This window comes from Pagrus pagrus (assembly GCF_965226575.1).
Source record: "Pagrus pagrus genome assembly, chromosome: 22".
In the NCBI taxonomy this organism is placed as follows: domain Eukaryota; kingdom Metazoa; phylum Chordata; class Actinopteri; order Spariformes; family Sparidae; genus Pagrus; species Pagrus pagrus.
In genome coordinates, this window is record NC_140204.1 from 16,332,073 (window position 1) to 16,347,113 (window position 15,041).

The window sequence follows — 15,041 nt, forward strand, 5'->3', positions numbered from 1 at the left end:
TTTAACGACTTTTTAGACTGTTTGGTAATTGAATCTGTCAAAATATATCAAAATCATATTTCATATAGTGATTACATGTTTTGATTGTAAATGACTTTCCGTGGATTAAAAAGGACAAAAGTTCCCTTTGAATTGTAGTAGAGTACATTGTTGAGTACTATGTTGCACAAAATGAAAGTAGCTCAAACTCTTAAGCAAGTGCATCAGTTTATATAATGTACATAGTTAAATTCCCCCACTGATAACACTTTGACGATGACTGTGACAATTTATTGTTATGGTCACTGTAGACTTGTTATACTCACGTAGCCATAAAGGGCATAGTTTAAACAACGTTATGTAAAGACCACCTTCATGACATATCAGAGTGAACTTCAAACCTCCTGCTGACGTGTTCTGACAGGGGAAAGAAACAAAACAACTTACTACAAGTAACAGTTTCAGGTTTATTTCTCAAATGCAGGTAAGTCTGACACTAGGACAAATGTAAAAAAAAAATCCAAACTCATTACCTAAAGGTCTTTTTGTATCTCTTCATATCTTTATAATCTCACTAGAAGAAACTTGTATATATAAAAGTGGCATCACATCTCTGATTCTAAGTCCAAAACAAGCTAAAGTGTGCTCCGTCAGCACGGTACCTTACAAATATGTACATACAAGTGAATGCTTATAAAAAATGAAATGTATCTTGTATCAGACGCTGAAGATGCAGCTTCTTCTCCAGTGCAGGATTCGTCAAACGTTCCCAGGAAATGTTTAGTTCCAGTTCTTGAAGAACTGCTTGAAGATGATGGTCTCCTTCCCCTGTGGCAGAATCTCCACCTGCAGCACAGGGCATCATAAACGTTTACTGCTTGCTGAACACATAAAGAAGCTACAGAAGATACAGTGGAGGTGATAATCCACGTCTGTAAATGATCATTTAAAATCATAACAGGCTGCTGTCAGAGAGGGCGAGACACAGAGAGCAGGGATTGGAGCATTTACGGGAAGTGTGAGAGCAGCTTCTCATAAGTACCTGCGTTTTCATCCTGGGGTACTTCATTTGGTCGATGAAGGTGTCCGCCATATGTAGGGCCATGTCCTTCTCATCGGCATTTGCTCCGTTGCCTGACAGTCAATCAATGAAGCACATTAATACCGGCACTTTAAGAGATACAACATAACGCTAATTTCCCAAAAAGCAGGATCTTTGCTCATTTGTTTGTAGTTCCTCATTAGCCATCACAAGCACAGCAGCCTCTCTTTCCACAAGACAAAATAACAGCCCAGTCGCCAGAATCAAATGTCGGCACTTTACGTTTATGCAAAGTGACAGTGCTAAAATATGTGTCGCATCAAGTTCACGTCACATGTACTGTAGACTGTATGTGTATGTGCTGACTTTCATATCGGGAGTGTAAAACCACTGGGTGCTTTAGCCTGAGACGTCGTATATAAATAAACAAATTGCCCTTTATTCTGGCTTGAAAATCTCAAGTAAATATCTGAGTATAAACAAGAGTGAGAATAATGTTCTAGACAGTTTTTCTACAATGTTTGGAAAATGAGGTTATGTTTTAAAGGTTAGGAATACGCTTGAATTTGAATATTTTCTTTCCTTTTCTCGTTTCATCTACTGTTTCATGTGCATGCACTGCACAATGCACAGTGAAATCAGATGTGGACAGTTCGGGTTGTACAGTAACTAACTAAAGCTCGGCTTCAGTAAGAAATACTTGTACATATCCAAGTTCACCTCCCTCTGAAAACTGTCAACCATTATTTTTCACAACGCTCATTAAAATTTCATCCAATTAGATACCGAATATCACCGGCATGTAACAACTATCACTTTCCCCGGTTTGCTTTTCAGCTGGCACGAGATTGCTGGTTCAGGGTCAAGTAGTATTTCCTCACCTTTCCAGACGAAGATCTTTCCGTTGGCGCCGTTGTCCAGGATGAAGCAGTCATCACGAACCAGCAGCTCCTTGCCAAACGGGCTCTTCTCCGACACTTTGGTCGTCGTCATGGAACCCGTCGCATCAGACACCTGTTGGGTAAATGAACACGGTTTATACTTTACTTAATAAATGGTAGTTTGATACATCAGCACTCTTCTTAAAATTCTGCAGATGAGGTTACCTTGTAGAGGCAGGCAGAGTTGGAAACGTCTGCTTTACTGTCCTCTTCTGGCGTGCTCTCTGCCAGCTCTGGCACCTTTCCCAGGACCTGCTCGGCAACACAACAGGAAGCTCAGAACACAGAAATACGACCCCCAAAAAAAATCTGATCTGGAAATATTGGGGTGTACGCTCATTTGCTTTCCTGCAAGTTCATCACCCTCGTGTCTGTACGCTAATTATTGAACTACAGGTAGAAAACTGTTAGCTTAGCATAAGAACTGGAAACAGGGAAACAGCTAGCCTGTTTCTATCCAAAGGACCCAGAACCACTAAGGCTCACTAACATCAACAAATTACATCTTGTTTGTTTAATCGGCTTTATGTTTAGATCACAAACATGAGGGTGATTCCAGTTTTCTTATTCATCTCTTAGCAAGAAGGCAAATAAAATGTGTATCTATCCCGCTAACGTGATTTATTAGCGCATTTTTGTTGAAATATTACAGTAAAATTTACAGAAGTTGGAACAAAAATTGGGAAAAGTCACAAAAAATTTGGTACACAACTGAAAAATGGCAGATTGAAGTTAACGTTTGGTTGATGGTGATATGAAAACATGCTAATAAGTTGTAACGGTTAGTTGCGGTCCATGTAAAGTGACCTAGATCTGTTGGAGAAGTTATTTATTTATTAGCATTAACCCTGACAACAAGTCAGGTTTAGTATATTTGAGGGAATGTACTAGTGCAGAAGTAAATCTGGGAAAAAATCATTGTGTTTGTTTGCTTGGTCCGCCCTTAATCTTACTAATGTCTTCTGATCGAAACAGTTTCACTTAGGAGGTGAAACAAAGCGGCCTGAATCATCATTGCATCATAAAAGTGTGTGTTTACCTTGAGCATCTCCTCTGGCTCCTCCCCCTCGCTGGTGTCCACGATTTTGGCTTTACCGTGTCGGTCGGTGTCACGGATCAACGAGGCGATCTCGCGCACTTTCTGCTTCTCGAAGATGTTGGACTGCGACCCGATCCACGACACAATGGTCTGGAGGGGAACAAAACAGAGTCGCCGGAATCATGTTAATGCAATTTGCCAGATATCACAACCAGCTTTACTTTGTGTTGCAGCAGTATCATGAAAGATGACAGATTTTTGACACTGGATTTCTATAGTTGGAGTCCTCACTTCTCCGAGGTCGAGGATGAAGCAGTCTCCCTTGTTGAAGCTGCTCCAGGACAGCTCAACCTCCTTGGCACGGATGTTGCGTTTCCCTTTGATCTGGTACAACCTGTGCACCGTCCCGCCGCCCTGAGGCCTCCTGAAGCCCGACTCCACACCACCCTCCTGTGAGCGAAACAGGATACTCATTTAAAGACATGTGGTGTCAATCTTTTCATGTTTTATGTTTGTTGCACTGCTGGGAAATGTCAGCAAGGGTTCAGTTTTAACAATCAACGTACTTTGGCACCGAGGCCATAATTTCCAGAGAACTGTAAAACGATGAAAGGGAATCAGCCATAAAAAAAAAACAGGGCTAGATAAAGTGAGAACTGTTTGCATTCAGTTTCCTATTTGTGATTGAAAACCAAATTGACAAGGCAAGTGAATGAAAACACTCTTTTTTGAAACCCTCTTCCACGTGTAGAGTCTAACCCTCCCTCACCTTGTAGCTGACTCCTCTGGGGAACAGATTCATGAACTCCGGGGACTCGTAGCCCTGAACCTGCCGGTGCTGGATGGGGTCACCTCCCAGGAAGTTGTCCAGCTGGGTGGCCAGCATGGCACACGCCACCTGCTCATCCCGAGACGACTTCTCACCTGCAACAGATAAAAGATTAAATCTCGAGTTAAAAAAGTGTTCACACACACTCTGACAAAGCTTAGCTGATAACCTTTGAGGACTTTTTGTCCACGTTTTCTGATATATTCTTTTCTTTTTCTCTTCCTTTTTCTAAATCTTTTGGTTTGAGTTTGAGGGAAGCAATTTTTGTTGACTCTTTTTGCGTAGCTTCTAAAAAGATTAACATAGATGCTGCTGGTGTCAATTGTATCAGAGCTGGAGAGTTTATTTCATTTTATTTTATTATTAACTGAGTTTGGCAAGAGTCTGATTCACCCGCAGGCTCCGCTGGTGGTAGCGCTCTTCAACTGTAGATCTGATTGATTAAAGTTGCCCTGTGATAGACGGATGCTTCGTCCAATCTCCTGCCAAGTATTTTTTGAAATTGTTCGCCCTTTACAGAACAGATTCTTTGAGGTGAAAGAAACAAACCATCTGATGAGTCATGGTATAAAGTTCGCCTATTTGCCATCTAAAAAATTACAACAAAATGATGGAGAAGGTGTGATACGGTTAAAACGTAACAGCTTCTCCTAAAAGTGCTTTTAAGAAATCGTAACTTAGCTTGCATGTCAACAAGATAATGTCCAAAAAAGCGAGTGAGGTGCACCTTTAGTTGAGAGGGATTAAAAATGAGCAGGGGAAGGGAAATGAGAAAAATAAATAGAAGCGCAGCACAAGTGAGAGGAGAATAAAGACATGGAAGAATAAGGAAATGAGGCCAGAAAGGTTAAGGTGACACAAAAGAGCTGCTGACAGAGGTGACGGGTCACGCAGACAAAGAGATGAAAAGCAAACAGCGTGTCGGCCAAAGACGACACAGGGGTCATCAATTGTAAACAAGAGGAGGGACGGAGGCAGGCTTCAGAGAGACGCATGCTTGAGCACAGAGAGCCCTCTCCGAGCTGTGACAATCAGCTTAGTGTTACCTAAGCACCGGATACATGCTGGAAACAACAGCCACATTTGAGTACTGTAACAGTCCTCCTGCATTTTTAATGGAGCCCCGCACAAAAACCATCCCAGTTTCCCTCGGGGACTTCTTTTCCCTCTCATCATCCCTCCATCCCTCTCCAGCTCTCCTCACACAATGATGCAGCAGGTCAGCGCTGGGTCTCATGTGTCATCACCATTAGTTGGAGGGTTATTAGCTTTTTTTCAAGCGCAGGGCCAGGAGTAGGTGTGTAGTAAGCTCTGGACAATGGAGTAGTGTCCCTTCTCTTTAAGGCAGGACTTCAGGTGCACAGGTCCTGACGAGAACATTTCCAGAATATAGTGTGGCATCGTGTTGTATCGCCTGTTGTGTACACGCTGAATTGCAATTTTGTTAAACTTGATGTTTCACTCAGATTGTTTAGGGGTTAGGTTTTTTTTTTTTAGGAACCTGCACTGCGGCATTGATCTTATCTGAAGGTTTCGCAATTCTTCTGTAGTGATATTTCAGTTTTGGCACAGGATGTGGACAACCTCATTCTCGATCCTGCCCACAGAGCTCTGGTTTGCTTGGTTGCTTCTCTAAATAAGGAAACTGACCGAAGTAGGTTGAGCTCAAAGTCTAAACCCATCATGACGTCACCCTGTTAGCGTACTAGTGTTGGGTTTGGCATTACAGCCATCGCCATCTTGTTATATTTGGAAACAGAAGTGACAAGAGGGTGAAGCTGGGGAGGATGTCCTGATTAGATCGATTCGTGGAAATGATCATTTTGGCAACATTTTCATTTTCACGTTAAAAAAAACATAACTAGCTACATAACTCTATTATGTGGTCCCTTGCTAAGGTGATGTGTACGCTGCAACACATTCAATCCGTCTGCGCTCTAATTCAGACTCAGTATAATCAATGATCCCTTTGATTCACATCAGACAGCTCATTATATGAGACAGATGTTTCTCCGGTCTCTCACCTATCCACATGTGGAGGTCGGCTCCCTCTTGATAGCGGTTCTCCAGCACCAGGTAGGAGTCCCCGTTATAAAAGGCTCCCACCTCGGAGGGATCCAGCTGCACTGCCTTCATCTTCTCCACCCTCCACACACGGAGGCCCGGCTGCCGGACCTCTGGACCAAACTGACCTGGTGCTGCCTTGAAGTGGAGCATACTGCAAGAAGACAGGAGGAGAAAGAGTAAGTCAAAAGGAAAGACGTTAGGACAAACTGCAGATTTTTACTGTGGATAACAGTCACTCTGAGTCATATTTGGGAGGCAAATTACACAAATCCTCCGCCACAGAAGGGGAAGAGGTTGGCAGAAACAGGAAGTGTAAAAACGTGGAGTTGTGTCACTGTTTCCATGTGGGAAGCGATGCCTGTTTTTGGTTGGGATAAGGAGAAGTAAAATCAGACGTCAAGCCTACAAGGTACTGACACGTGAAGAAACACTCGACTTGTCATGGTCAGAAGACAAGGGTCCATTTTTAGACTTTCCTTAAATATTTCCGAAATTCTACCGACCTCCACACTGACTGACAAATGTTTGAGATTAACGTTGAGGACAATGTGTTTAACTGCAAAGACCAGAGCTCAACAGAGACGCCTCCAAACCACAATCGCTTTACCATTGACAGAGAGGAGGATGTGGTCGATGTGATGAGCGCTATAACACTTAGACCTGACGCAAAATGAAGGCTTGTGTTACTGATCAACAAGCATGGGCTACATTACGTCTATTTTATGCAACACAACACCAAACAGGTCGCACTAACTCAACATTAGTGTCACTGCACAAAACCAGGCATGGCTTTGTGCAAGATGGATCATGTCACAGGTCAGAACGAACCAGGTATGGATCTGGTTGAGTCACTCTCATGTGCCTGTCTTACAGTGTTAATACACTAAGTGTGTTACTCAACCACACTTGTCTCTTCCTGTCTTCTCTCGCCTTGCTGTGCTATAATTACGCATGACAGAGACAAAGTGAGGTTTGTAGAGAGGCGAGTCAGCGCTACAATACTTTACCGCTTTTCTCCCACCTTGTCACAGAATATTGTAATGTGGCAAAAGGTGACGATACCTTCACTGTTCGACGTTTGGCTCTTGTATGAAAAATCTAGTGTTGTGATTTTTGTGTCATGTTTACACTTTTACACAAACAATATAAATGGGGAGTTGAAAGAAGGTTAACATGTTTAAATGAAGGATACAACTATGGCTCACTCAGAACTGTATGAATTCACTCTGTGTAGAGTTCACAGACGTTTACACGACGAGGAGTCATGAAGTAGTGACTCTTGTTAATTAAAATTGTGGAAAAGTGGGAATACGATGCACATCGTTGAGCCACAACAGTAAAACCACCGACAGGTGAAGTGAATATCATTGATCATAATGTTACAATGCAATGTTCTGCCAGATGTCACTCGACACACACAACCCATCCAAACACCGTTGCGGACAGAGTACACCACCTCATGGCAACGGCACTCCTCGCTGGCAGAGACTCAAGGTGACATCTTCATTGTCTGACCACCGACAGTGAAGTTGGCAAATGCACATGTGCTTAACATGAAATAAATGATAAAACAGTATTCTAAGGTCCACTTCCTAGCTTTCAACAGCTTTCGAGTGTGCCCAGCTGTTAGGCCACTTAGCTTGCGCAATGAACTGATCTGTATCTACTGACGAAAGCTATGAGATGCAGTTGATAGCTCCAGAAAAACAAAGTCAGCCTTGAGTTATGTTAACAGAGCTTTCTTTCTCGGATCAAGAATGAGCTTTCACACACATAATTATTGTTGTATTAAAAAAAAGAAAACAGAAAAAAAACCAACAACTTAATTCAAGATCTGCTTAATAACTTTATCAGGAGCATTCAACTTTCAAACATGGTCTTCCTCAGTTGACAGAGACAGCTCAGTCCATCATGTGAACAAAGTAACAATGGAGTTAGCTCAGTTGTTGGGTAATTTATGTGACGGGATTAACTGAGCTGACACAGTTTTACAGTCAAGACTGAACTTGTTCCTAATTTTCAGTTTGACTGATTGATTCAGCACAAGACGAATGAAGAAAAAGGCTTTTGTCAAATCCAGTATTGTATTCTACAATATCTGGGGCAGTATTGTGTGTTTTGTATTTGCAGTTTCGTGCCTATAAAGATAATCAAAAGACTCATCCTGGATTGATATCACACAAACATTTAAAACCTTACCAAACCCTTGTGGATGTTGATGTTTCCTCTGCATTGATAAGAAGGTGCCTGCAGCTTTATGGAGGCTGTGTCATTTTCAGATTAAACTCTGGCAGCGTTTTTACACATCCACATAAATCTAACGGTGTTAGAACAAACATCAGTATACGGGTGGAGCATTTGCTACTCTTCCTTAGAAAACCATCATTATAAAAGTCATTAATTTATGCTTCGATTTCGCTGCTAGACAGGCGCCAGGGAGCTACCATAGCTGATAAGGATGACCAGGAAACAGTTGGTGTGATTAAAGTGATTAGAGTCAACTGAGGACACCGATGTCTCATGCTGACAACTCTCCTATATTATCTGTTCAAAATCAGCCTTCAGGCAGCAGAAAAAGTTGTCACCATTAGCACTAATCGTCAACATTGTGGACAGTCAAACAGGATGTCAGCAGCAGCTCCGCCCCTTTTTGGGTTTTTTTAGTGTGAAGGATAGTTTAATGACTCACACTCTCTCCTCTTCTGTTATCTGATATCAACTCTCCATCCTTTAAGTAAACTGTGAGCAATAAACTGATGCAAAACAAGCCGAACAGAGAGGGTGCCACTGCAGCAGATGATGGTAGAGAATGTAGCGGAGGTACGGCATCGAGGAAAAAGAGAAAGGGCCCGAGGCAGCAGCTCCTGCAGGGGCCCCGGGTTAAAGTTACAGTGCTTGGACAGCCGCTCCAAGAGTAAATAAAGGAGGCAGAGAGAAAGACCCGGTCCACTTAACTGTATGATCTCCTCTGGTACCTCCGGCATGCTGTCTGACTCCGACTCCATTCTGTGTGTCCACTGGAGTGTGTGTGTATGTGTGTGTGTGAGTGTGTGAGGTTGTAAGGGATCGAGAGGTCTGGCGAGGAGGAGTGTTTGCGCTCACCTGGCCTGGTTAGCTTATATGTGGGAGGTAACCGGAGCCACTGTGATGAAAGCCAACCTGTGGCCTGCGGATAGGACGCCGTGTGGGGGGGGAGCAGAGTCGGGTTCCTGGTTCCTGGCTAAAGCTAAACACCAAGCGGATAATTACTGGGAGAGCAAACTGCTGGCTCCTTCATCTTTCCACCCTTCCCTCCCTCCTCCTTTACTTTGTCCCTACATACTCTCCGCAGCAACAGACATGAGCAGATGTATTAGACTCACTATTTTTCTTCCAAGCAGGGGCGCAGCTAAGAATTATAGGTCCCCCAACATGCTCAGGAAGTGACACACCTTCCCGTTTTCCATCAGCCCCATGCCGCCAATTTCCTCATTCATTTGTAAATTTGAAGCAAATAAAAGTCACAAGGCGTTTCTCAATTGCATTGGGAAGTGAGAAGAGTGATTTCAGGTAGCCGGATTCAAGAAGTCCTGTTCATTTTCCACGCAGACAAACTCGAAGCAGTTCTACGGCTTAATTCTGCATGAAATTCTCCTTGTTGAGTCGTCAGTATTAAAAGGTTAAAAACTGATTATTATCTGGTTATTCAATAAAAAGTCAAACGTACAGGCCTGTGTGCATAGAAATGTAAGCTGATAAGTTAACTACAATTCCCATGGTGCATTCCAGTAAACAAAAAACAATCAATCAAAGAGTTTAAAGGGGTCATTTGTAAGATATGGCCAGAATTTAATTTGAAAATTTAGCGTATCGTTAGGTTAGCGTGCTCAAATGAATGTACGAGGAATCAAATGTCAACTATCATCAATGTTGTCTAAATGAAACGTTGTTTTTTGTTTTTCGTTTACAAATTAATCTTCGCTAATAATATGTTGGATTCGTGTTAATGTGTATTTTCAGATAGATTTATCTTTTTTAAAAAGAAACAATAATTTGGCAGCCCTCTGCAGCAACTCTGATGACCCCTCTGTTGAAGACTCAGGATTCTCATTTGAAAGATTGAAACAAACATTAAATATTTACACAACTGACCTTAACAAATGCATTTTTTTTAATTTGCCCATTAGCCAGTCAATTAGAAGTCCTAAGTACAGCTTCTGAAATGTGAGATCTGCTGTGTTGAGCTGCTGTATATATTTACTCTATGAGCTGAAGGCATTGAGGATTTTATCTTTAAAAAGCACTGATTTCCAGATACAATTAATCTAATGAGTCTCTTTAATCCATTTTAGGGATTCACAATGGGGGAAACGACCGTGAAAAAAAAACGAGGAATACATTTAATAATGAGTCTTCATAATGTTACCACAGAGAAGACGTTAACAGATAGAAACTTGACCTTTTAACCGGGGCCACTGGAGTGGTCAGTGGTGTCTGGTTAGATGGAGGGGACATGGAAAGAGAGAGGGAGAAAGGTTGGAGGGTTTAGATGAAGACAGAGGGTCACAGATAGGCTACAGGGGTCACTGACTCAATCAGTCATTCATGCGCCGATAACCAGACAGAAATATGAGAGCAGACAATATGCAGGCGGTCGGAGCAGCGGGCGTGGAGAGGTCTGAGAGCAACCGTGAGTGTTTGTTTGTATGGATGGATGGGTCTATGAGATTAAAGACTGAGATCAAGACAGAGTGATGCTGAGGGGGAGAAACTGAGAGGAGCAGAGAACAAAGAGGAAGAAGAAGTTAAATGAGTTAAATATGAATTTTAAATCACACTTTTACAGTCGTAGGGAAGTGAGTTTTAACTTTTTGAATCAGTTTATCAAATAAGATCTGAGGCTGTTACCTCTTTAAAACCCCACCCTAACTTTCAGGAAGTCGTGAAACAGCTGCTAATAACACCAAGATGATGTGTAGGAAGTGAGACACAGACAGACTGGGAATAGAAATTTAAGGTGGGGTTTTCTCCCCGCTAACAGCAGCAAAGTGTAGCCGAGAACAAGCGCAGAGTTTGAGTGGAGAGACGGATGTCAGAGAGTCAAAGTAAAGATTCAAGGTCCCATCGTGAGATTCTCTAGCTGATTTCAGGAGAAGGAATGTGATGAGCACACAGGGAGAAGAGTGTGGGGAAGAAAAACAGAGAAAAGTTTCAGGGTAAAAGAGAGAGAGAGAGTAAAATAAGTTTTTTTTAAAAACACAAAGTAAGAAGAGGCAGAACTGTGCAGATCTTGAAGGTAACTGCAAACAAAAAAAGTCGAGGCTTACCTTAGAGAGTGAGTTGGCAGCAGGATGACACAACACGTCTGAGCAGAGAGTGAAGAGAGAAGCAGTCATGCAGAGAGAAACACGTCCCTAAACACACAAATTCTTTCCCTCTCTTACACACACACACAAGATATTTCCTGCCTCTGTCTGGCAGTCTTAGCCCGGCCCCTCTGACTCAAACACAAAAGATGAAAAAGTGCGGAAACTTGATTGAATCGGGGCTCGAAGTGGAGGCAGAATTCAAATGCAAACTAAGCCTTTGTGACAAAAACAACATCCATCTGATGAATTAGTTTTTACTGAATATCCCTTTAGCAATACAAACATTAAGTGATACAATAACATTCATTTCAGTTGGAAATACTGCATTTCCTACTCTACTACATGTATCAGACAGCTGAAGTTACTGGTTACTTTTCATATTAAGGTTTTTTTTGCATGTTACAAAAATCTGTGTCTCGTTCTTCTTAATGTGTTTCAGATGTTCATGAGTTGTTAGCGGCTCCACCAAATACATATTTTCCCATCTAAAGTCCTAATATAGTTTCATTTAAATACATTTTCAAATGATCCAGTATTTCACAAAACAGCAAAGACAAGAGGAAAGTCCAAAGTGTATTATTGAAAGTATTTTATTCTTCTTTTCCCTCCCATTAAACATCACACGACCCCTCAGATTGAACTAGATTTAAGTGGTACTTAAATGCTTCTGCTTACACACTGATGCGTCACAATCTAAAATTCTCATATATAATCATATAACAGTCACAGGGGACTTTTACTTTTGAAACTTTAAGAATATGTTACATCTAATATTTCTGTACTTCTGGATGCAGGACTTTTATTTGTAAGTATGTATAGTATTTCTAAATTGTTGCATTTGGCCTTTTTACTTAAAGCAGCTACAAGACACTTTCTTTTTTGTTGATCTGGCGGCCCCTCTGGACAAAAGCAGCATGAGCACCCCCTGCATCCTATGGTAAAGATCTTGAACTGGCTAGTTCACGCATTTCTTTTGAAAGCGAGTGAAAGAAAGGCACAACACATTCTAACCCTCTTCTTTTAATCGCAGCTGTTGATGTGATGGATCTATTTGTGGCAACGCCAGATTAATAGCTTTAATATGAGGACGCTTAAAGAAAGTAAACATTGTTTTAGTACCGTAACTGTACCATGTGAGACTCATCAATTCATCCTCAGCACTCTGCCATTAAAAATGTGTTTTATTCCATGACTTGTCCAACTCAAATGACGTAATCTGACCAAGTGACAGGCATTAAGATGAACTAAATCAAAACTGCTAGTCAATGATGGTCTTGTTTGCTTATGTAGGTCATCTAGAGGTATCGATATGAAATTGAGACTGTTTTCTAACCAGTTAAAAGTCCTTGTAGCTCATATGTAGCACTAGCTTTAACGCTACTTATAAATACAAACTCCCCGCCTAACCACTTACCTATCATTAATGACTCAGTGTCAAGGTCTCCACAGTCAGTCAACATCACCACAGCAACAGCCCCACACAGCACGTAGTCATACCTGGATTCTCCCGGTCAAACACGCCCTTATGTGTAGGAAGCACGGTGCGGCCTCACATCATTGTATGACGTGCTGCCCTACACTGTGGTAAGTCGGAATGAAACCTGTGACTCATCAAGATTGCTAGGTTGAAGCATCCACTTACAGCAAACAGAATATCCCTGTAATCTCCCCAGTGAGCAAGCAAGGGGTTTGACATGATTGACACTAAATCGTCGGACTTATCCAAGGAGCAAAGACTTCAAACAATTATCCTGGTCTTTAAATGTTGTAAAGTCATGTTCGAGTACACAAGTTAAGTTGTATATATATTAAATTTGGCTTAATCTTGTTAGTTTTGAGCTGACAAGGTGTAACTGTCTTGAAGCTTTGGTTAGTTTTTGAGTTTTGAACACTTTAAATATACACAGTTAATAGTTTAAATGTATCAAGAACTACTAAATTAACTGGATTTCATTGTAAGTAAGTAAAAGATTTAAGCCAGATGGCTAAAAACAAATGAATCAATTTAATATTTAAGGCAAAAAATAAATGATGAGGTGGACTTGGTTTTGTCGCCACAAACGTTATCAGTATTTTGAACTTATCTGATTCGACAGACTGTGTTACTTCCTATCAAAACAGTACTGTCACTTTTCTCTTATGCAAGCTTCATCGAACCCTTAACCCCATTGGTGGGTCGATCATTGCCACATCATGTTGTGCAGATAAACACTGTTCGCACCCAAACCAAAGACAGCACATATGTCAGGAGGGGTTTTGTGAAAATGGGCACGAAAATATACACAAAACATTCACAATAATGGATGACGCAGCTTCTGGAGATGGGTTTCAGTATTTCACTCAGTGTATCACGTAACGTCAGCAAGCACAATATGATTCTGTTACACAATGTGATATAAAATGAGATAAGGGCAAAGACGGCGAAACTGTATGAGACATTTGTCAGTGAGGCAGCCCTACCTTTTTTTGTTAAGCTCTGAGTGGCGTCTTCTGGGGAGACAGATGCATCCAAACTTTTGTGTCCTCTTCTCAGAGTCATTTCTCCATCTGGTGGCCAGAGATGGCAACACAGAGATGGTTGAATACCTGTTGGTGAGGGGAGAGGCCAGCTCCAACAATCAGACACCTCCATATTAGTATCAAGACCCACAAGCTTGTGAAAATGGCTCCAAGACAGTGGTAAACTAGCCTAACATCTCTACAGCTTGCTCATAAGCTGATTTAATTGTTAAGGCCTTTTATATTTTATATATACTGTAGGTCCAGTTGAGTATGGTTGGTATGATTTTCTCACCCTTGCAGCTTTACAAAACACTGTGTTTGTCCTTCTTAGTTGTGCGACCCATTCCAGGCCAAGTGTGCTACTTATGCTAGCATGCTAGTTATTACTTACATGGCCATGGCTTTTTAGGGTTCATTATAACCTCCACGAAGATACATGTACATCTGTAAACACAGTTTTGCTAAGTTTAAACACTCGAGCTAGCTGTGGTAGCTGTGAATTAAGCTATTGGTAGAACATAGCCTAAACTCTCTATATTTCTTCCTTTAAATTCAGTTTTCTGAGTAAGAAAACTTCCAAATGACAGTCGACTGAAGTTAGCTCTCAAAACTGGAGAGTCAAAAGACAAACTAGCCTCCCAAGGTCAAGAATGAACAATTTTCTTTGATGTTCTGTCACTCAAGCCTAAGCAGATTAACTTCCTGTCTGTGAGCCGTTGGTCACAGCGCCCCCTTGAGGAAGGAGTGTGTTAGCTTTCATTTACACTAAACAACAGAGCTTTGATGTGTTCAGCATCATGCCTCATCAAGTTATTGTCTGATGTCTCAATAAAGCAATATTTAATTAAGAGCTTCAAAAGGAAAAGTAGTCTTTTGGAAGAATTACCATTATAGACTATAGTAGGCCCATATATTATATCATATAGTACATTTATTGTTGTAGCTGGTCGTTGTGGAGCCAATTTGACCTATTTTACACATAGTTTTTTTTATTTATTTTTTTATGTTTTGGCCTTTTCAAAGCTAAAGGTTGACAGGAATTCGGATGAGAGAGGTGGGATGACATGCAGCAAGGGGCCTTGGGCCAGATTCGAGCCCTGGGCAGCTGTAGCAAGGACACAGCCTCTGCATATGGGCCGCATGCTCTACTAACTGAGGATGCCGTTTATCAAATGAAAGTGGATCAGATTTCCCTGTGAAATTTGTTGGAGTGGTATAAAATGGGAATATTTGAGTACAAGTATCTCAAAATCATCTTCAAGTACTGCTCTAATAAATGTACTGATGGATCGAT

The 15,041-nt window shown here is 41.5% G+C and overlaps 1 protein-coding gene across 4 annotated transcripts; it reads right to left on the reverse strand.

Annotated features, from left to right (window-relative positions):
* Window positions 1-426: 426 nt before the first annotated feature.
* Window positions 427-13,729, reverse strand: capgb (capping protein (actin filament), gelsolin-like b). Of its 4 annotated transcripts, none has more exons than XM_084344919.1 (9): window positions 13,706-13,729; window positions 5,855-6,048; window positions 3,771-3,925; window positions 3,293-3,451; window positions 3,002-3,151; window positions 2,128-2,214; window positions 1,903-2,035; window positions 1,022-1,113; window positions 427-825 (listed from the first exon to the last, which is right to left on the reverse strand). In XM_084344919.1, the coding sequence occupies exons 2-9, from the start codon at window positions 6,045-6,047 to the stop codon at window positions 760-762; spliced, it is 1,035 nt and encodes a 344-aa protein (XP_084201045.1). In that variant the 5' UTR covers window position 6,048; window positions 13,706-13,729; the 3' UTR covers window positions 427-759. The 4 variants fall into 4 exon arrangements, with proteins under 4 accessions (XP_084201045.1, XP_084201046.1, XP_084201044.1 ...); XM_084344920.1 differs by lacking the exon at window positions 13,706-13,729 and adding an exon at window positions 11,204-11,340; XM_084344918.1 differs by lacking the exon at window positions 13,706-13,729 and adding an exon at window positions 10,336-10,355.
* Window positions 13,730-15,041: the final 1,312 nt, after the last annotated feature.

Excerpts from the sequence above, each read along its gene's own strand:
- capgb (XM_084344919.1), bottom strand. The coding sequence starts at position 6,047 with ATGCTCCACTTCAAGGCAGCACCAGGTCAGTTTGGTCCAGAGGTCCGG. Across the intron at positions 3,926-5,854 it reads CGACCTCCACATGTGGATAG|GTGAGAAGTCGTCTCGGGAT; the intron begins GTGAGAGACCGG and ends TATCTGTTGCAG. Across the intron at positions 2,215-3,001 it reads AGCCAGAGGAGATGCTCAAG|GTCCTGGGAAAGGTGCCAGA; the intron begins GTAAACACACAC and ends GTTGCCGAGCAG.